At 43.9% G+C, this 22,963-nt stretch overlaps 1 protein-coding gene across 1 annotated transcript in view; it reads right to left on the bottom strand.

Moving 5' to 3' along the window:
- Positions 1–18,645, bottom strand: part of ANKRD33B (ankyrin repeat domain 33B) — a 45,858-nt gene extending 27,213 nt beyond the window's left edge. The window contains exon 1 of the mRNA XM_054191320.1: positions 18,211–18,645. Within this exon, the coding sequence (XP_054047295.1) occupies positions 18,211–18,645 (435 nt within the window). The remainder of the gene's footprint in view (positions 1–18,210) is intronic.
- Positions 18,646–22,963: the final 4,318 nt, after the last annotated feature.

The following is a 22,963-nucleotide window of genomic DNA, read 5'->3' as shown; positions in this document are numbered from 1 at the left end:
ACGTGACCTGTAAACACAATTTTCTTCACTTTTGTCGTGCCCAACTCCAAAGCACTGGAATTTGCTAAGATATGGGAGCAAAGAAACACATTTATCTTGAAGAAATATTGCAAAGAAGGTTCAATTTTTGGAATATTTGTGCAATTTTTCTATTTCATGATGATGAAGAGCATGATAGAGAAGGAAACTCTCCAACCATTGGATAAGCATAGGGCGGTTAGCAGTGAACAGGAATAATGAGAACAAAAAGCTGGGATGAAGACATATTTCTGCAGTTAAAAGGAAGACAGTACATGTTGGTGTAACTAAATATTCCACTATAAATTTGGCATTTTGTTATTAGCAATGTATGACATTCTTAATGTAAATTTTCAGCCGTGCGGCCTTATTACATATATTACACTGAACAAAAAAAATACATTTCCACCCCATAAATGAATAACAGTCATTTTTATAAAGTTAGTCCTTGTTCATTTAACAGGCACTCACAGGCCACACTCATGGATAAATCAAGCAGTTTTGCAGGAGGCTGAGGCAAAACCCGAAGACTGGCATTTTTAGAGTTGGCTGATGACTAAATATACCCAACAACAATCAAGATGCTAAATGGTAAATACTTCATCTACAGCTTTTTGTCATTTAAAGGCTTCTTTTTGTTTCATCACAACTGCGTACGTGGAGCACTAGCTGTCCTCCTTCAGCAGCAGACCCTGAGGAGCCTCCCTAAATCCATCTGTGCATGGGCCGAGAACAGTAAATCTCAGCAGCGTTACACCTCCCAGCTCCGCGCAGAGCTCCCCACAGAGCTGAGCTGAGCACACCAGCAGCACCAGGCAGTGCCAAAGCTTGGTCTTCTATCACCCTGTGTATGGACACAGGGCTCGGGAGCAGCAAACACTGTCCTTCATTACCACCAAATCTTCACATGTACTGTTTCTTCAGTCATAACCTCCAGAAGCAAATGCACTGAGGTCTACTTTTTCTATTCTGCATTTTTTTAATTCCTCTAATGTGCATTTTATCATCCAATGCTGAATGCTTCCTTTCCCAGGACTCACTCTCCCACCTCGTTCTTTTGCCAAAGAAACAAAACGTACAACTAATACTTTCAGCTCTGAACAGGTAAGAAGTGATGCGCTCAAAGCCTCTGAGCCCTTTATTTCATAGACAACTTTCCAGTTGCTGCAGAGGCCCACCAGATTGTGCCCAACACTACCAAGCGAGAACCAAAATCGCCTTCCACACCTCAGGAAGGACATACAGGTCAGATGAAATTGCATCAGCTACACAACAGCAATGACTCACACAGGAGCAGTAAACTGAAGGAGATGATTTAAAAGAAAACTCTTGTTCAGGTTATGATACTTTCTATTTTTGAGACAGGTTCCCCCCCCCCCAGCTTCTTAAAAACGTGTGTGCTAACTCATCGTACTCAGCTGGATATTAGAAAGCGCAGAGAGAAAATATCAAGGTCTTGCCTCTTTGGAAGACTGACAACTTACAATTTCCTTCTCCTTTTTTAAGCTCATGTACAAGGAAAATAGCTTTTACACGCTGATTTGAAAATGACTGATTTAATAGCATTTTACTTTCCATATATCTTCATTCATTCATTCATTCAGACTAAATTATTTGTGGCATGAGGAACCTCATCAGTACATGCCTTTCCGTGTCAGATGTCTCTGGCCTACATATTTGCTTAAGGACAAAACCTCCAGTACGCTGAGAGATTTAAAATCTTTTCAGAGAATACATAATCAATTTTCTAAGTAATTTCTGGTTTCCCTATGATGTCTACTAAAATTTTCATCACTCTTTTGAAATGCCTTGATCTGGAGATACGCTGTGAAGCTGCCAGTCTCCTCTGGCTTCTATTTTTAATTCAATAGAAATTAAGGTGACTTGGGTCTGTGTAGAAAAGCTGCAGTGTAGTAAAAAGATCTGTTGTTAAGATCTTCCTCCACTTGCACTGATGAGAAAGGTAAAAATTTACAGAAGTGAAATGAAATGGAAACCAAAGACTATGAACAAGTGTGGTCACCGTCCGTTTAACAGTTCATCAGGCAAAGCATCTTTCTCATTATCTCAGAAGATACAGTTTTGTTTGTTTTTTCTTTTCTTTCCCATGAGGAGCGGAAGTTAACATATTTAGATAGTTTACAATTACTGACCAAAAGTTGCAATTTCTTATTCCATATTTTGTAAGAACTCCATATCACTATTAGCTAAAAAGATCACAGAGTAGCAGTGGAAGAATGGTAAAGCTTATGTTTTTCTCCCTCAGTTTTCAGGCACCTTGAAGCAATAACAGGTTTTCCCCTAAAATAGACCTCTATACATCTTCAAATGTTTGGCTAAGCATTTGGAGTTATTTTTTTGTATTTTTCTGATCCAAAATGAGAGAGTGCTCCTTGGTAATACTGGAATATTTTTAAGAGCAGAAGGCCTTGTCTTTGTATTTCTGCCTCAAAATTATGGGCAAGCTGTTTCCTGTTACCTTCAGAGTCCAACTCCTTCAATCCACCTCTGGAAAGACACAGACAATAGCAAATATCCAAAATGAAGGCTTGTTGCAGTTAACTGATGTAACTAACGCAAGAATCAAAATCCTACAGCCAAAAATCGCCTTCTTCCCTGTAACATCTGGAAATCTCATATTGGATATTTGCACAGTAAAACTGTTGTAGATAAGATGATTATACTAACTGATATTGCTTTGGAGCAATAATCTTAAAAGTTCAGCCAATACAGGTAGACTTCAAAATCATGTATTTTGGAATGATATTATCGATTGCAGTAGCACCGATAATAAGGTAAAGTCTTTCCTGATGTACTCTCTGAAGACCTTAAAATCTGAAAGGAAACAACAGGAGGCAGCTGTGGCAAGGAAGAGAGGCAAGTTTGTGAAATTAATGATGACAATATTTGAACGTTTTTGTTAGGCTTTGTATCACATGAACAATCCTCACTTGCCCTTTCCCCTGTGACTGATAGGCTGCCAAATTGTAGAGGCTTTGCTGTAATTCTTATTTCCTATAAGACATACACCAACAATTTAGTGATAAACCAGAACTGATGCAACAACTGTACTAGAAATAGAAATTACAGGAGGAAGTGGAAAATATGGTATTTTTAGACAGGTATTCAAAGTCTGAACTGGGTATCTAAGTGCTGTTTAAAAAACTTCCTCCCCAGAGGAATGTTTTGTGGATGACAAGGAGGAAGCAAAAAAGGGCCAATATACGCATTAAACTCACCAACTGCAATTACAATTACTGTTTTGCATTATAGAAACACTAGTACCAATTTTCATTTTTTTTTAAATTCTCAAACCAATGAATTTATTCTTTTAAAATGCTCAAAACATTAATTTTATTCCATGGATATATTTGGCCTAAGCTTTCAAACTCTGCAGTCTGGCAGATGAACGAGAGTAGGCTAGTTTACAAAGGATATTAATTGCAGAATTGTGAACTGCACTTTTCTGCACACTTGACTTGTCCAAATAATCATGGCAGCATAAGAGAGCCAGAGGCCGAAGTCTTTAAACGCAATGGTTGGCTTTCCCTGTGAGAATAAAGCCATCAGCCCTCATTTCACTCTGCTGGGGAGAGGTACTTCAGTAAAAGGTGGGTGGCAGAGCACTGGGACAGGCTGCCTAGAGACGCTGTGGAATCTCCTTCTCTGGAGGTGTTCAAAACCCGCCTGGATGCGTTCCTGTCCAACCTGCTCTAGGTCAACTTGCTCTGGCAGGGGGGTTGGACCAGACGATCTCCAAAGGTCCCTTCCAGCCTCCACCATTCTGTGATTCTGTGAAAACACGCGTAAGAGCTCTGCAGAGTGAACTTCCCACATAACTCTTTAATATCCGTAGACACGGCCTTCCGAGCAGCTGTAGCGCGTTACCTCTGCTCCACCAGCCACAGCAGCCAGGACCTGAGCTGGAAGCGGCACCATGAGGGGGTCCAGCGCTGGTGCCCCGGATACCCAGTTCCCTCTCCCGCTCCTACACTGCCGCAGCCCATGGCAGAGTCACTCTTCCTTTGCACCCGATCCCAAAGGAGACCCCGTGTTTTAGAATCCTTCCTCTCGGCGATATTCGTCACAGTTAGTGGGCAACGTTGGTCTGTTTTGCCACACCGTTACTGTCTGTGTCTAATCGGGTGACTGATTCGTGGACCCAGCACAGGAGGGTAGAAGTTCCTGCGGATCTCGCATCAGGTACTGAAACTCCAAAGAAAGATCATAGTATTTTTTACTGACACCTGATAGCTAGGGAATTTCATAGCTTTAATGCCAGCAGAAGAGAGAGCGCTAGACCTGAGATCCGAGACACACTGGGGAACGGCATCACCTTACTAGAAACCTCCGGGTAATTATTTTTTTCTTATTTGAACTCAGATCCTTAGAGAACAATCCGTTTGCTGTACGTTTGTGATCTGTGAAATGCACAGTAACAGTCACATTACTGCACACCAAAATATCGCAGCTCCAACCGTACCCACACCCACACCACCGTCTGTGAATGGAGCCTCTGCCCATAAATCAACTGCACTGACTGTAATAAGCATAAACTAGGTCAGGCTAAAAATGTCCACGGAAAGATAAAATGACAATAGTAAGTGAAAGGCATTTCACAATCTTGCGTCTTAGAGAAAAATAATTTGGGTGAGAAATTTTAAGAGAAAGGCTGACATTTATTCACCATGTCTCTTTCTTTTTTCATTCTTTCTTTTTTCATTCTTTCTTTTTGCCCTGGCATGCTTATATTGCTTACTGCTTCTAAAATGTCTCACATGAGTATTAAATACTTCAATGTTTGCTTCACGCCATATCACTAGCAGGATGATGACTGGGAGGTAGTGTATGGTGGGAAAGGACTGCGGTATCTGCTTATATTTTTAAAATTCAAAAGCAACTTTTTCAAAGTCTTCAGGCAACTATATTTATTGCAACAGGTTTAATTTGGTGGGGCAGCTCTTGCCTGTCAGATTTAATTATCTTGCTTTTGCAGGGAGTTTTCCACATGTATGTAATACACTTCATGGGAACTTGTATGGAGACAAGCATTGCAAATGCACCGAGACATCTGAACGCAGTAAACTGCATACATGCTATTTTAATTCAAGTAAGGTACTAAGAAGATGATCATGTACCTAGTACTCAGTTCAGGTTCCTATTCCGCAGGCAGTTCTGCTCATGAGTATCTTCACGCGTCGTCACCCCTGTTGCATCCTCACGAGAGGAAGAATTTTCCAGGCTGGGAAATGCCCGCGGCCCATACAGCAGCAGAGCAGTAAAATAAAACAAAGCACAATCAGCAAGAGCCTCCTCTCCCTACATGATAAATAGGTGGGAAGGAAGATTCAGTCCCACCCTACGTAAACGGCAGCAGGACGCAGCCCGGCGTGGACTCCGTCTTGCTAGATGGTGCTGGCAGGAGGTCAGTGGGGGACCCCAGAGCCACCCGAGCCCTTCCCCACAGCCACCGCCTGCAGGCGGTGGGACAGTCCCTGCTTGGGGCATCACACTGATTTTCTGTCCCCAGGGTACAAGGAAGATGCTTTCACTCACTTCCCAAGGACCTCGAAATTGTTTTCTTTCCACATGACCCATGACATGGCAAATGGCTTCACTCCCCCTTCAATCCACCGACTGGGTTGCCCTCCAGGAGCGATGTGGGTTTTTTTCCAGGCTGGCATTTCCACGCGGGGAGTCTCTGAGACGCTTAGGCTGCCCGGTCTCCCATGCAGACAGGACTTGGCTAACACAGTGGTGACAAAGTGCCTGCAGCACGGCAGGCAAAAAACCTGTTGCTTCGCGGCCGAAGGTTTGCTCTGGCTGATGTTGCTCCATACATCTAGGCATTTACTATGCAGTACCGCTGGTCTCAGTGTAACCAGAACACGCTTCTACTGTGTTTGCATTTTTTACTAGCTCAGAAGGGCTTTGTAAATCTAAACACTAAAGTTACATTAATGTTTGTGGTATTTCATAGAACCATAGAATCACAGAATCGCCTAGGTTCGAAGGGACCTTTCAGATCATCTAGTCCAACCATCGACCTAACTCTGACAAAAACCATCACTAAACCATATCTCTAAGCACTATGTCTACCCATCTTTTAAATGCCTCCAGGGATGGTGCCTCAACGACTTCCCTGGGCAGCCTGTTCCAATGCTTAATAACCCTTTCAGTGTAAAAATTTTTCCTAATTTCATTTTCCAAAACTAACCGATATAGCTTGTTATTCTATACCCTTTGTCTAACAAGCTATTGCTATTTCATGCTCTTCAGAGAAAATATTTCTTTGCAGAAAGAAAAATATTTTAAATGAACTCCTTTATGGACCTGAGCTTTGGCTCTGCCTTCTCTTGAAACCTTTATCAAACTCATATGATACTTCCAGATATACAGAAGTACCTTACCACCTTCCCTTTCCTTTCATACACACCTAAAGACACTTTCATGAACACGTAGCTACCCTTCCTGTGTTTCCCAATTAAATGCTAAACAGGTATGCCGAGCCTTTTTTCATAAGAGTTACAAACAGCGAGATACCTAGGTTTTCTAAATAAAATAAAAAAGCCAAACATCCCTTAAAAGTCTGCTTTTATGACCATATTTAACATGTTCAGTTATCTGCCACTTTTCCACTTCAGAAACCTAATAACGATGGCTTGCTTGTAAGCCCGCCTCTCCGGTAGTAATAGAGACAAAACTTCCCCGAGGGCCCAATTCCCAGCTGTAGTGGCTGCCGGCAGCATCCCTCGTCCTCAGCAGTTGGTCTGTCTACACACAGGTTGTCCCAAAGACTGGGCCTCACGTACTAAGAGGCAAAGAAGCAAACGACCCCCAAAAAACCCGAAAAAAGCCACACATATGTGAGAGGTTATTACAGGCTCAGGCTCAAAATGTTATACATCCGAAGCGTGTGAAGCAACAAAAGCCCAACCGTGAGTCATTCCCGTTTTGCATCAGCTTGCTTTCAAATTGCTCCCTGTGGAATTTAACAGACATAATAGAAAATAATAGAATTGAAAAATGGGAACTATTTCCACATTGTGGGTTTTTCCCACAGTGGATACGATTTGAATTGCTAATTCACCGCCAGATGTGCAACCACAGACTCTGTGACAACCATCCTCTTCCTACGGTACTTAATTATTTCTTATTGTGACACACTGGGTATGCTACAGGATTATATTTAGCCCAGGTTGGAGGGTTTCTGGTTTTGTTTTTAATGAAAAAGCCCTTGGAAATGGGTAAATTCATACCTATGTGGCATAACATTTTAAGTAATTTAAAAGGGTAACCTTCTGAGAGTAACTTTATTTACGAAAACATTAAAGATGAACTCCTGTCGCCAGTAAAGCCTGTGGGAGTTCTTCATTACTGCCACATTCTCCAGAGATTTTCCTTGCTATTTAAAAAAAAGAATCTACCAGCAGTTTTCAGTAAGTGGCCTTTGTGCAACTCTACCTCACTCACAAAAGTTAAACCTAATTCCACGGTGCAATGACAGATGACATAGGAAGAACATGCAGAAAAACTGTTAGCAGGCAGTATACTCTCTATGTTAATTGCTAAAAAAACTACACAGAACAGAATAACTTGTATAAACACAGTGTAGGAACTGGAAAAAGTACCAAAAATAATGACAAAAATACTAATTTGGGAAAAACTGGAGCATCATATTGTCTGTGTCATCCTACTTGAAAGCTATCTTGTCGTATCTGACATAAGTATACAGCGTATGCAAACAGGTATTATAACCATTTTTATCAGCACAGTTAATGATTTCCAAAACCATAACACAATAAATGATACTAGTTTCAGCACTTTGAACTGAAAGGCCTAAAAAAAATATGTCGAATTAGGAGAACCACTTGGGATTCAGAGAAAACCCGGGCCAAGCGCTGTCTGTGTGGGCATCATGGGTGCACTCCAGAGAGCCAAACTCTGAGCAGGGTGGACGTGAGCGGAGCCGCACACGTGCTCTCATGCTGGAGATGGTTTCCTCTGGCAACACACACGCAGCCCGTCGCTCATCTAACGGGATTTTCTACAAGTAAAAGGCTGCTGACAGTTTCCAAATCGATCTTTGTTTCAAAAATCAAGAGTGAATTTTAGTTGGTGATCATGTGTCCCTTTTCTTTAGAGGAAGAAAAATGCGTTTTAATGAAATGTAATTTAAAATAAACTTGATGCACGTTAGGCTCATCTGGCACGAAGCAGACAACACCTGTGAAGTCAGACAAGAGTTACTACTCAGTCTCACTCTCATTCTCCTCCGTGAAGATGAAGTACTACCAACACATGACAGTATTACAATAAATCACCTGGGGTTTGTTGGTGTCTATTACACAGCAATCATTACCAAAATGTGTAATGGGGCTTTGTTTTTTTCAGCTTTCAGTCTATCTCTTCTTGAGTAGTATAACACATTTTGAATGAGCAAACTGCTGAAATGTCTGGATAGATCCGAGTAGAAATTTTGATTACTTGTACTCCTTGTTCAACATTTGTTAGTATTTATTTTAACAGCTTGTATTATTCCCAAACACACACACACAAGACCGTGTGACTAAAATTAATATGATGCCAAGTGGTTCCTGTGCCACACGCAAAAAAGAATGTTAATATGTATTTCAAAACCCTTTTTGAAATGTCCCCTGTGACCCAACCACAAGCCAGACTGAGTGAAAAACAAGCAAGTCTCACATCTCTGAAAAGGGCACTACCCGACAAGGGGCTGGGTGTCCCCGTCCCTGCCTTCCCACCTGGCAGCCCTTACTCTGGTCCTTCAAGAGCCACAGCCCACATCACCACTTCCAGCGCTGGCAGGACCAAAGGATGTGAAGGGAACTCATAAGCTCTTAATGATCCTGAAAGACGTGGCACTGAGGACCTGCTGTCCCTCACAGCCAGCCACCTGAATCCACAGCTCCTGTGGCGTGTCTTGGCAGACAACTCTCAACTCAGCGCCTGAGATGGGAACATTTATTCTGTCTTCCTCAAAGACCCTGCCTCGAGACCGAAAGCCTTGATAGGTGAGGTACAGATGATGATTTCTGGTACTTAGCTTGGAGAACTTGGGAATTTTGGGACCTGCTTTTGGACCTGCTTCCTTTCTCAGTGTACGTGAAGCCCAGTAGCTCCTACGGGCTACTGAAACTCAACAGGACCCAGTTTTACAGAGCAATCAGATGCTTCTTAGTGGTGCTCTCTGTTTCAACTTCCATTTTCTTACTGAGAAATAGTATTGGCATGCACTTTGTTTCAGGCCAGGCATGAGGCCTGAAAACTGATTTCTACACAAGTAGTATTCTAATTCAAGGAGCACTCCTTACCCAAAGATTTGAAACACCCCTCAGGCCAAGCATTTGTGCTATCTTCGGCTCATGGAGAAGTGCTACCGGAAACTGAAATTTTTTTCTGTAGGTTAGAAATCTTAGCCCTGGAGGTAGAAGAACAACAGTGTCCAGAGATGAATCACTTCAATTAGTGTGTATGTTGGTATGTCAAGTATCAGTAGAGTTGCTGGGATCAAAACAATGCAGGTGTTCTCCATATAATCATGCATTCTTTACACATGTTGATGCACACTGAAAGTGACTGCATGGCTCAAAAATGAATGCCTGAACACCACCACAAAACAGCTTGTTTTAGTTTTGGTCTTATCATATCCTCTTTAAAAAAAGACAAAATCTGCTAATGACTGTAGATACAGCATGGAAAACCTAAAGCAGCAAGAACAGCAACTGAAGGCTTTTGGGATTGCGAACCTCTGTGTAGTGTCGTACAAACAGAAGATGCCCTCTACTTCTTAACTACTGATTCTGGATTTGCAACAGCCATGCTGCCCACATCCCAAATGTGAGGTCTCTAAAATAACCTCTTTCAAACTTATTCATACCCAAAATAGTTTTTGAGCTCCAGGCTTTGTGGCTGATTTCTGCTTAGGGGTGAACTGTAAATACAGTGAAACCTGAGCGCCCATCCTTTCAAAGAAGTCCCTGCCTGACCTGACCCCCCTGACTGAATACCTCTGACAGGTTTCAGACCACACAAGCTCTGAAACAGACATAATTATATTCTGGAAAGAAGCAGCACACTTGGCTCTGGCTCTGAGGACTCTCTGTCCAAAGCCATGCCAGTTGGAGCACCCCTCAATAACCATCGAGCCACATGGGAACGAGCTGAGAAGAACCCACTTCTCTGAAGCCACCCTGAAGCCACCAGGCAATGTCAACCACTGGTTACCTCAGCAGTCCCTTACAGTAAGGAGAATTCCCAGATCTTCTTGCAGATGTCCAGTTTTAAGGACCTTTGACACTACCAATGCTGTGTGCATGATACCATTTTATGGAGCTGAAAAGCCAGAACCACAGTGCTTACTTTTAGAGCAACAGTAGGGAGGCAAAGCAAAACCAGGAAGAAATTATTAAAAATTGCTCATTTCCTGTATAAGAAGATAAAAGATTGCTGGGATAGACAGCAAAAAGGAAAAATGTTTCTTTTTCACATCCGAGGGGCTTCTAGAGTTTTCTTATCTTCTGTCAGGCAGTGGTTAAAAACCTAAGTCTCCCGCATGGGAGTCTTGAGGAGAGCAATGTCACTGTCTTTTTCCACATCCTTTATTGCAGGATTTAAACATGACTTTTCTAAAGACAATTGCTCTTCGTGGACATTTCTGAAACTCCTTTCTCCCTCTTGTGTTCTTTTAGACCTACTCTTTTTTGCAGCTTCAGCATCCGAAGGAACTTTTGTTGGAAGTTGCCCATTTACAATACCTATGCATCACGTCCAAATAACCCTTTTAAAATACCAAGCTACAAGAAACCAAATTTTATCAAAATCTTTAATTTTGGAGGGAATTTTGTGCCTCAATAAAACCTCAGGAAAAGGATCTTAGGAACTTCTAAGGAAGAAAATTAGTGTCAATATTCCCTCTTGAATAATTTCTCCATGAGAATATAAATTTTCATTTCCAAATAGGATGAAGGAATTAGGAGTGTCACATTGTGCACTGTGAAATAAACCTCAAAGATTCTCCTGGAAAATGCAGTAAGGCGTCCCGAGGTCACATTTCTTACCTGTGTAACAGACATGTTCTATTAAAGACATCATTATAGATCCGTCATAATTATTGATGACAGATGTCCCAGACAACCGGTCTTGTTAGACTACCACTGGATTTTAAATGCAGCTATATTTTATTACATCTGGAGTCAACCTGTGCTCAGCTGGGCAACCAGGATCATTGCTGCATCCCTGAAGAGGTCTGCAAGTCCAAACGCTTGATTTAAGATACTAACATGAAACACTGCTTGAACTAGAACAAAAGATTGCTACGACCCTTACTTCTGGGCTACTGTCAGGCTAAACACATCCCTCCTGTTCCAAACACTTTGCATTAAGCAATTTGTCAAAATTCTTCAAGGAAACTGTTCTTCATCTGGTTTCTCTAAAAGCTGCATCACTTGAAACTAGATTAAACTTGTACAAATTTCTCATGTTGATGAGGTCTTCTAATCTTTATCTAGCAATTTCTGTAAGAGTTATACCTGTTAGCTCATGCTGCTTTTTACACTATGTACAAATTATATTTTACCACCTGTCTATTATTACATCTTACTATCTCTCTGTCCTCCTGTGTGGAAGATGCAGCAGGTCTGGTCATGCATTTCCAGTGGTCTACTGAAGACCTGCATTTCTCTTGTTTACGTCTAGGCACCCTCGTGGTCCTTATTAATTGTTCGCTTTATTCCATAGAAATCATGTTCTAGGCGTATACTACTTCTTCAGTTGAGTTATTTTAAAGGATATGTTCTTGTGCCAGATTTACAAAGGCATTACTCACCTAACACTTCAGAGGAACACCGAGAAGGGCAGGCAGACAGCTAACCTGCCCACGCTCTTCTGACAACGCCTCCACGTGCCTATCTGTATCGATCTGGTCCGTACTCTGCTTAGCTCACTGAATTCCATCTTAGCCAACTGCCTTCACATTTTCCATGCTTTACCTACTTCTTTCTGATGGATTCCCTTAAGTTGGAATTACAGTATTTGAAGGGTTCACAATTTGTTTTGAGCAGCTTCTGTATTTTGCCATCTACTATTCCTCGCCTTGCCTTGCCTTGCTCACTCACTCCCTTTTTAAACACATACGTATTTCCAGGGACTTTTTTTAGTTCACTGGGGTATTTCTGTACTTTTTTGAAGGATTTAAATTAGATTACTTTTGCCATTACGGCCTTTTTAAAACTGTTTCCACCCTAAAAAAAAAACTCCCTTTCATGGCTTAGTGTCATGATGTTAAGTTTCAATACAATCCCTCCCATGAGAATACCTTGTATGGAAGAATACGAGGGAAATGAAACTGCCTATGAAAATACAAAAAAAAGTTCCCAGCACTGTGGCAGATGACATTCTTCAAATCCTTTTTCTGACATGGGATGACTTAGGCTATGTGCCATGACAACTGAAAAGCAATATGTGACAGGGAGATCTTTATCCCTCACCCAAAATGCTGCGCTCCTCACTTTTTGTTTTTACATGTTAGCATTGTGAAGATAACAAAAATAATAAAAACAGGTTAATGGAGTGTTACACAAGCTCTGGCTCTTTTTGTGATACATGACTTTCTAGAAAAGCATTATCCAGCACAATGTTCCCTCACCCGGGAAGAGGGAACGGAACCACCGGCTCCCTGTCCTTCTCAGCCACTCATGATTTTAGGAGCACAGCCCTTCGGCAAAGACAAATTCAGGTGTCAGCTCCATGGAGGATTCACTGTGCATCTCTCTGTGAATAACTCTGAAGGGTAGCGCTCCCTAAACTAGCCGAGTAGCCTGACACAGTCTCACTGTGGCAGTACAAAGCCTGTGGGCTACTTTGCCTTGCTGAGGAGCAGTCTGCAGCGGAGGGCAGGGAGACCGGTGTGACAGGTCTGATGCCTCAAACCCTGGCATGGGTCCAATAAGGAGACTGGCTGAGTGGTGCCATTCCGAAACGTCCTTTTACGCCCGCAACACACAAACAAACCTAGGCTGCACTCAGAGAAACATCTCCACTCAATTCGGGGGGTCACTGGCTGATGACCTCCAATGCGGCGTGTCCACTTTGGGAGGTAATTATTGTGCCCAAATGATAAGCCTCATGTGTCCGGTCTCTGCAAACTCTCAAAAGTCAGCAAAAGAGAGACTTTTTGGCAGAGGGGGTGGGGACAGCAGTTAGAGCATGAGCATAACATAGACACGTGAATCATCCTCTGGAGAAACCCACCTGTCTCTGCTGAGGAGAGTAGGAGAGCAGGGAAACCATCTTCCAAATTCATGCACTACACCATGATGTGAAACCCCCCCTCCCTGGGAACTTCTCTCCTGCTCCTACTTCTCTGGGCTTTCTTCCACAGTTGGCACAACCCTACGTTCTCACAAACTTTTTAAGTAAGTTTCTAGCCAGGACATCGCTACCTTATTTTTGTTTCCTCAGAAACAGCAACTTCCAGGCTTTTGATGCATCATTGTTCCTCCCCAGGACTAAGCATCAGGAGAGGGGAAATCAAAAGCAATTTAGATGAGGAGGAACAACAGCAGCATTCAAACCTCTGTTTTCTTCCTTCATCAGAAAAAGGAGAGATGAACAAAAAAAATCCAGTCCTGCTTGGAGATGGAGCTGGAGAACTATTGTGCCTCAAAGGAAAACTTACTCCAGAGCAGCACTGATCAACAGCATCCTGTACAAAGCATTAATGGGAAAAGTTAACTGTGCTCATCTATGGATTCAGGAATATTTTCTGAAAGGAGAAGGAAGAGCCACATAGATTATTTTGTCATTACACCTTTGAAGGGGGTAAAAAAAAGATCACATATGTATGATCCCTGCTATATAGTGGTATACTTACAATAAACTGTTTAACTGCAAATTGGTTTCTAGTTATCTATGGAACCAGACGAAAGACTTACTGAACAATGGCAGAAAAAATGAAAAGCTGAAAAAGACCACAACAGAATATTCTCACACATATACCAACTCTAAAATAGGAAGTTACAGAATACCTACTAATAAAGACTATACCACATGGATGGTTAACACAAAACCTTTCCGAGGACAAGCTGTAGTGATTATTTTCAATCTGGCAAGGGAATGTTCTCTGCCTTCTTTTCTCTCTCTCCCCCATCCCTTATTGCCTTCTCTATTGTCATGGCAAATTTCTAAATTTGCTTGCATTCTGCAGTTAGGTAACGCCAGATTTTGAAACTCTCTGAGTATATATAATCCTGGTCACCAGGCAAAATTTAATATTAAGTGACGTTAAACTTATGAGATGCAAATATCTGAAATTCTGGAAATGTGACTAATAAGGAGGCAAAACCAGTCCCCACATCACTTGGTGAAAGGCAGCATCGTTATCCAGATGACACTCTGCTCTCAAGTCAGGTCAGGAGATTTCACCGGAGCCACGATTTTATTTCCTCATATATATTTGAAAATCCCTCTTTACTGCCAGCGTGAGGCAGGTAAATATATCAGCGTTAATGAATGAGACGCCGCCCTGCATGATCTACAATTAGTATATTATATGCTGTCATAGTTATTTTCCAAATATTCCAGTATGAGATTTTGGCAAGGAGAGGAAACGAGCAGTACCGAGCCAGTCTTTTGGGACTCCATATAGAGAGAGCAGGGCAACAGGAGATGCGGGGATCAGCCCTTTGGGGATGCTCTGCAGACAATCACATATAAACTGTTGTTGTCTCGACAGTAATGAAAACGAGACAGAGAAGGTACCGGTCTTCAGGCTACATGCGGTGACTGATAAATCAGATGTTGTGGAGTCTGGTTTACTGCAGGAAGGTGAATCTAATGAAAACCTGTGCCTGGCGGGAGGTTCTGCAGCTCATGAACAGAGCACGGGAAAAATACACTTCTGCAGAAAAGCCACTATCCAGCCCTTGGCAAATCCACTCAAAAGAGCCAATTGATGTATTTCGATGAAAAGGATAAAGGAAAATAAGGATAGCATTTTTGGAAATAATTCCTTCTGAATTTTAAATGTATAATTTACACTTTAGGGATGAGGTAAAAATCTGAAAGCAAAGCAATGGCAAAACTCCAGCTATTGGTGCCCAAGTTTATTAAAAGAATTCAACCAGTTTCTTCTTCATGTTACGTTTTGCGAGTTGAGTTTAACTACTTTCAGAATCAAAAATATGGTTTGTCTTAATACCATAACCTGTTACTTATTTTGTCTATTTTGAAAAAAACCTCATTTTTAAATCATGAAAATGAAACCCTATTGTACATACCTAATAGACGTTATCTGATCAGGATTGTGAAAATAATATACTCAGTTGGACAACCCTCCCTTCACCATCCCCCTTCTCAAAAATCAAGTTATTCTTCCCTCTCTCTCCTGCCTCACAGAAAAGAAACAAAAACTTAGAAGAAACAAAAATTCAACTTACTTGTTTGCAGTGTAAATAAAAAAAATAAATAAAAGAAGCTTCCCAATTAATGCATGCAAGATAGCAAAATAAATAAAAGAAGCTTTCCAATTAATGCATGCAAGATAGCATTGTAAAGAAACATTATCTCAGCAAAAGAAGACGCTGAAAGCCAACAGTACAAGTTTCAGCAACTGAAAAATTTCATTAGCACGAGTTGTGTGTGTAATTGGTTCAGTTATTTTTTGGCAGGAAAACTAAGTTTTGTTTGTCGTTAATGTCCAATGACTTTATATGACCTGCAAATTCAACAGCTACAAAAATTCCACAGAAAGGGTGATAAAAGACCTGAGCGAAACTTCCCTTCTGTCAGGTAAATTTCTCCAAAAAAGGTGGTTTTCCTTTGCAAAACAATGTGACTTTGCCTTCATGTCCCCTGTGGGGGCGTCGTGACTGCAGTCACACCTGAAGTTTCAGCTTCCCAGCAGAAAGGTTTCTCCCATCCCTTTCACAGCTGTCTGGAAAAGAGAGACTGTCCTGCTGTGATTAGGGCACTTCTGTGAGGGAGGCAGAGAGAGAAACTGAACTTATGTCTCCCACATCATTCCCGAGGCTTCCAGAAGTTCCTGAATTCCAGAACTTTGACTTTGTTTTCACAAAAAAATGCAGAAAACAGAATTTGTTGTCAAAGTCTAATTTCAGGAATGGAATGTTTGCTTAAGTAGAGAAAAACATTTTTTTTAACAGTATGAGCAAATAGGAGGAACTTTCACTTTCGGTTCAAGCTACAATTTTGTTTCTTTTCTGGGAAGCTGCAGAGCTAAAGAAAGGCACCTTGCTTTCTGGGAAGTGGGATGCTGAAGGGCAGGCTGTCCAAACGGGTAAATCCACTGTTTTCACAACCCTGATCTGATCACCTCTGCAGAAGGTGCTACTGGGGGATGAAGGCTGATGCCTACGCTGAACTATTCCATACCCCTGGATTCAGCTCTGCAGGACCCCAGCCCCGAGGCAGAGGATGCCTGCAGCTTCCCAGCCAGCTGCGTACCCTCTGCTGGGTGGTGTGAAGGCCACCCTTTCAGAAGGGGCAGCCATGGGGCAGTTGGTCTTTTAGGCCATGTACGGTGGGGCCAAATCTCTGCCACCGTCACCCACTTGAGACACACTGAATCCATGGGCAGTGACTGTCTACACAATGTCGGGGCTGGGCTTGGGCTCCAGCTCAGGTCCAGACCTCATACACAGGATTGATGTACCTGCAGGATCTTCAAAATCTCCTTTAATGTACATTTGGATCTCACACGTTACCAACTAAGAGTAAAACTACACCGCACGTTGGCCTGGGCAGAAAAGTTGATTTAAAACATTTCTCCCCTCTGCTGCTTGTTCCCACCCCCATGCCATAGGTTGCTGTCCCCTCAGGTGTGTTAATACAACTTCTTGTATTTGTATCTTTTGCAGAAGTTTATTGTAAATCAGATCACTAAAAATCTGTATTAAAAACAATCCTTTGAGGGGAGACTAAAGATATTTTTTGAAAAAATCATACAAGTACGTACATGTGAGACACAAGAAAAGCCCCCCTCCAAATTATCCAAAACCCAAATTATTGCATTAGTTTTGATGTAAAGACCGCTTATGTCGCCAGAATGTGCAAATCACTTGCCCAATTAAAGTACCGCAGGCTTTCTTTCAAAACGTTCCTGTCACAGACTAGTCATGGAAAAATTTTTTGTAGATTGTTTATGCAAACTACAAGTAGAAATGTCTTAGTTGTAATATAAATTGTAGTAATAGTAGTGAGAGGAGTTGTTATTGCTAATCTTCAATATTGTTGCTCAAATGTCCCACTGACACGTTGCCCAGGAATTCTTTCCCAAGTTTTCACCTTCTGATTTAGTGACGTACACTTCTTTTCCTGGCAATTAACAGGCAAAAACTGAAACACAAAACTTGTACTGACACCAAACCCCCAAATAGTTCACTAGCAACAAAACAAATACCAGGAGAACTCTGAAAAGTCTGCTTTTAGCACAGGAAAAACCCTAGCCCTGCTTGGCATTCTAGGAACAGGGAGCAAGCTTACATTTTTGAGGAAGCTAAACTGAAAAAAAACCCCCCAAAAAAAAACCCAAACCAAACTAACACAAAAAAAAAGGAAAACACAAACTTTGATCAGTTGTTCAAATTCTCAAGGTGAAAAGCGTGAAGTACCACAGGTGATGGACTGGCCAGCAAAGAGGAAGGTTTAACCCTGCTGAACACAACCCACACTAGCAAAGCCACTCTCTCCCCTCCGTAAACTGCGGGAAAGCAAGACCCAACTCAAAACCGACAGCGGGAAAACAGGAATCTCGGTCGTTCTCTCTTCCCATAAACCGGACCCTCCCTTTGCCAAAGGTGGAAAGTCACGTCCAGCGAGGCGAAGCTCCGCGCCTTTCTCCCGTCCCCGCTGCGTGGGGTCCCGGCCCCTCCAAACGCAAGCGGTGTCACCCAACCCACGCACGCCTGCCCCCGCCCTCCCCGCCGGCTCTGCTCCGCTGGGGGGGGGGGCACTTGGGGTGGCGCGGCAGCGGAGATGCTCTCCCTCTCCCCTCCGCGGGGATGCTCTTCCTCCACGTGGTGATGCTCTCCCCACCCACCCGTGGTGATGCTCTCCACCCCCGGTGGGGATGCTCTCCCCTCCGCGGGGATGGCCGCGGCTGCCGGGGGCGGGCGAGGGGCGGCGCGGCGCGGCGTGGCGCGGGGTGCTCACCCGGCGGTTGCGGTCGGTCTCCCGCACCTCCTCCTCCTCGGGGCCTTGGCGGATGAGCGCCTTGAGGACGACGGCGTTGTTGGTGCAGCAGGCTCGGAAGAGGCTGAGGGCCTCGGGGCTGTCGCGCCCCCCTTGCTCCAGGGACCAGCAGTCCTCCTCCTCCTCGTCCTCCAGCCCCCTCGGCGGGTAGAAGGAGTCGTCCGAGGCGATGCTGCAGGTGTCGGGCAGCTCGGAGAAGTCCTCGTACTCCTCGCAGTCCTCTTCCTCCTCCTCCTCCTCCTCCTCCTCCTCCTCCTCGTCCGGCCCCTCGGCGGCAGCCCCCGCCGCCCCCTGCTCGGGGCTGCTCTCCGCCTCGCCGCTGGCCATCTCCGCCGCCGGCGCGGGGCAGACCCGCTCCCCGGCCACCTGCTCCCCGTCCCCGGACAGCAGCACCATGGTGACCCCGGGGCCGGGGCGCGGGAGCTCCCCTCCGCCCCGACCGGCGCCCGGCGCCCCGGCCAGCGACTCCCCCGGGCTGCCCTCGCCTGCCGGCCGCGGGGGGTTGCCCGGGGGGAGGACCACGGCGGCCGGAGCCGAGCCCTGCCCCGCCGGGAGTTGCGGCTCTTCCCGGTGCAAAGCCGCGGCGGGCAGGGGATCTCTCTCCCCCCGACCCCCCCACCCCCCGCCCTCCCTCACGCAAGTTTCAGGCCCCTCCCGTCGGTCGCCCTGCAGCAGCCCGGCGGCCGGTCGCCCCCGGGCCGGGGCATGCTGCCGCTGGGGGTTTCCCCGGGGAAGGCGGGGGAAAGGCGGAGGGGAGGACGGGTCCGGGCTCGTCTAGCGCCGCCGGGCCGGTGGCTGCTGTAAGCGGGGAGAGGCTGGCGGCGGGCAGGGCAGGTCTGGGGAGAGGAGGCAGTTCGCAAACTCCCGTCCCGTTAATCGGCTCAGCATCTCTTTGAGGAGATTTGGGGCTCGGGCTTAGGGCGTTGACAGCAGGGGCGCGGCGCAGAGGCGGTGTGCGGGGGGGGGGGGGGGGGGGAGAGGGCGGCGGCGGCGGCTGCTGCTCCCTGCGATCCGTAGCTGGCGGGTGGGGAAACCCGAATTTCCAGAGCCCTCGCCCACCGCCGGCCGAGCCGCCGCTCCTGCCAGCCAAGCGGAGGCCGTGGTTGCCCTTCTGTGAGGGCAGATCGCCCACCGCCGGCCCAAGGGATCGCCCAGCCGCGGGTGGGAGAGGGCAAGGGGGAGCGGGGCCGGCGGTACCCGGGGCAGGTGAAGTCCGGCTGCAGGAACCGTGGGGGTGCCGACAACCGAGATTTACAGTGAGGGGCGCGAAACTTTCCGGGAGCGCAACTAGCCTGTGTAGAATTCATCTTTTGAAACAAATATTGCAACTAAGGAAAATGATTCTGCAGGATTTGGATGCTTTAAGGGAGCACTCACTTTAAAGCGAATAATTCATTCAATCACATAACGCAGCCCCGACAGTTACCAACTGCAGAGATGTCAGGCACATACTTTTTATGCAAGGCGTTTGGAGATTAGGTTGAGAGGAATAACGCGTGTATAAATGGAGCTCCCGCTTTGTCACAGTTCTTCTGAAATCTTTTTCCCTTTCAAATGCCATGGATTAGCATCGTTCACTGGCAGGGAGATGGTGGGGGAAAGCCTTTTGGCCAACAAAACAGGATAGTTGGTTCCTTCAACAGCACTTTGAAGTAAACCTTGTATATATATATGATATGCTTCAGCAGGTGGATATTCAGGGTCCGAGTCCCTGTCTGTCTGATGGGAGAGAAACAGGCTGGTATTCCTGCATGAGGTGAGGCAGGGTATGGTAGACACTTTTTACATTAAAAGAAGTTATGAATGAAAAGTAAAACATAACTGTGACTAAAGGGGCCTGAGTAGTAGGTGTTTACAGGCTTTCAAGAAAACATCGTGTGACCCAGACGTCACCCGTGATACAAAGCCCAGTGGATTCTTGCTGATCTCTAACTGGCGGGGTTATCCCAGCGCCCAGCAGAAGGATATCTGTAATCAGAATTAGTAATAAATAGCTCCCTGATTGGCTGCTTCTGCAAAGAAGCTAAACTGGGAAGAAATGAGATTAAACTATTCTTTCACCTCCAGACACCTCTGAGATCATAGCTGACGTATACCGCCAGCCGTGTTCATGCTGATGCTGCCTGTCTCCCATTATTTCTTCCTGTAAAGAAGAAATACTCTGACACTGCTCCATGTGGCTGTTCCCGAATCAAACACTTCCGAGTTGGTTTTACTTGCAGCACGACAGCTCCATAGGATTAACTTTTTGCTCTTATTGCCTATCAATTTGTTGAGTTTACATTGATCACATTCACAAAGTTTAAGGGCGCCATTTAGTTAACTCTTTGTTTCCTACTCAGCTAGTGTGGCCAATGGTCTGCTCAACAGAATGTTATTTCTTAGGGTAGCCCTTGTATTTTGGAAGAACTTTATTTTTCCTTGAGACCCTGCAGCTGGTGGGGAGCGTTTGTGTTGTTATTAGCCTGAACTCATCATAAAAGCTCAGAAAGACTTTTGGCTCCAGTAACTTTGAATAGCAGAAATATAAAAATCCTAATACAGAGGAACAAAAAATGTGGGGGTATGAAGATTTGGCTCATCTGTAAGAACTGATTACTCAAATATACTTGCTTTGTTTCTATCTTATAAAATAATTTCACAAGAATAAAGATTTGCTTTATTTACCAGATTGTTTTTTAAAAATTTATATGAAATATGGTAGCAATGATGCAGGTACCTGTAACTTTGAATAGCAAAAAAAACCCCAACCCTGAAAAACCCTAATTCTAACTAGAGGGAAACAACAGTTATTTCAATACAGGAAAAAAAGTTTGATTCTGAAAATTCACCCTTTCCCCCCCTGTGTTCAGAGTTTACCTTATCAGCTTATTAATGGAGGAGAAATGAACCCGTTTGCGCCCACAGCTGTAGTGTTTCTGCAGGGACCTCAGAAATAAAAACTGTTTTCTCTTGCCTGAACCTGACACTTTCATCCTTTCTCTCAAAAACCAGTGCTATATTGCTCGAGCTTTCAAAGCAAGGTGTCAGAGCGGACACTGTGTTTCCCACTGAATTTTTCACTTTTACAACTGCTGTTGAGACTGCAGTTCAAATTATTTAATCTCTGTGCAGCTTGACAATAAGCTATCACCAAAAGGTGCAGCTAATTGGACATAAACTGTTACATGGTTCCTGAAGATGATGCTGCAGCCATTTATCTTGTCAGCACAGAGGCTCCCACCAAGGCTAGTTTGCTTGGGCACAGATATAAATTTAAAACAGGTTATGCCTGCTTTCTCGGTTCTTTCAGTGACACAGCTTGTATGTGGCAAACAGGGTTTCTTGTCATTTGTGCTTCAGTGTGCAAATCAAATTAAAACAGTGGAAAGAAATGTAAAGAGAATAGGTCTGCAATGGCTCTCAAATGATGAAAAAAAGCCACTTTCATGGCATTTGTAAGAGGACAGCCTCAAACCTTTCGTCTAGAAAAGATACCAGTTAGCATCATTGAAGTTAAATGCGGGTATTTATAAACTTTGTAAAAAAAGCAAAGAAATAAACATTATCGTCTTAAAGCAAATAGCCCAGAATTATTAGTCATTATCATTATCAGTATCTCATCAAAATTTATTGCTGGGAAATTAACAAGGCAGGAAATTAAAATATCCAGAGCAGATCCCACCTGTCCCTCTGCAGACAAAGCTTCCCTTGAAGAAATAGATTTTTGCAATGACTATGGCATCGGGTGCCCCCAGTTTGCTTCATTAAGGTTTGTAAGCTATTCCATTTATAAACAATTCCGAGACTGAAATTTAAGGAGATCCATGTGCAATAGTAAAATTAGGATGAAGATTCAGTGAGTGTTATGTGTCCTTCTCACTTTCAATAATTTAACCTAAGGAAAAAATTCCCAACACACTGAAAGTTATTGCCAGTATTCTTAAAAATGAAATCTAGTCAGAACAAAAGCACTCATTTCCAAAATTAAAAAATAAAATAATAAAATAAAATAAAATAAAATAAAATAAAATAAAATAAAATAAAGTAAAATAAAATAAATTTAGTTCTGGTTGCTTACACTGTTTCAGGATCTGAAATTTCTGATTAACAAGAAGCCTGTTTATGCTTTATTTTTACCCATCTGTCATCTATGCACTCATTTTTGAAATTCTGAGGATATTTCTGTCTTCCCTAGTTTATCTGCCTATAAAAATCTGCGGATGAGAACCTGAGGCTTAGTTAGTAAGGCATTTACGCTGTTCATGCACCTTCCTGGTGTATTCCCACAAATCAACAACTCAGGCAGTTTCAACGATTCAAGGGTTTTATAAATTCCCGGTTGCACATCCAATAGGTTTTTCTGCAGCCATTGGTCTCCTCACCCGTTGCTTTGTGGCTTTGTTCTGGGAGCACGTGAAAGGATGGAGCCGTGTATCTTTACCTGGCAGTACCAGCAGTCATAGCAATACCATGCTGTTAAATATCAGAGCTGTCTGGCTTCCTTACTTTCATTCTCCTTTGAACAGCTTCTAAAAGGTCTTTTTTTGAGATGCACAGAAGATATTTCTGTGGACACTGGAACTCTCCTTCACGGCAATTCCACCAGAGCCACCAAAGGAAGTATTCAGAGCACGAGGAAACCTCCCTTGAGCAATCTGCCCATCTTCACAAGTGGAAGAGGAGCTGAAGCCTCCAAAAGAGCAGTGTGGGGAATGGGTTTGGTGGCGTGACC

This window comes from Rissa tridactyla, chromosome 2 (genome assembly GCF_028500815.1).
Source record: "Rissa tridactyla isolate bRisTri1 chromosome 2, bRisTri1.patW.cur.20221130, whole genome shotgun sequence".
NCBI lineage: Eukaryota > Metazoa > Chordata > Aves > Charadriiformes > Laridae > Rissa > Rissa tridactyla.
Note: the sequence above shows the minus strand (reverse complement) of the source record. Positions and strands in the feature narration are given on the sequence as shown.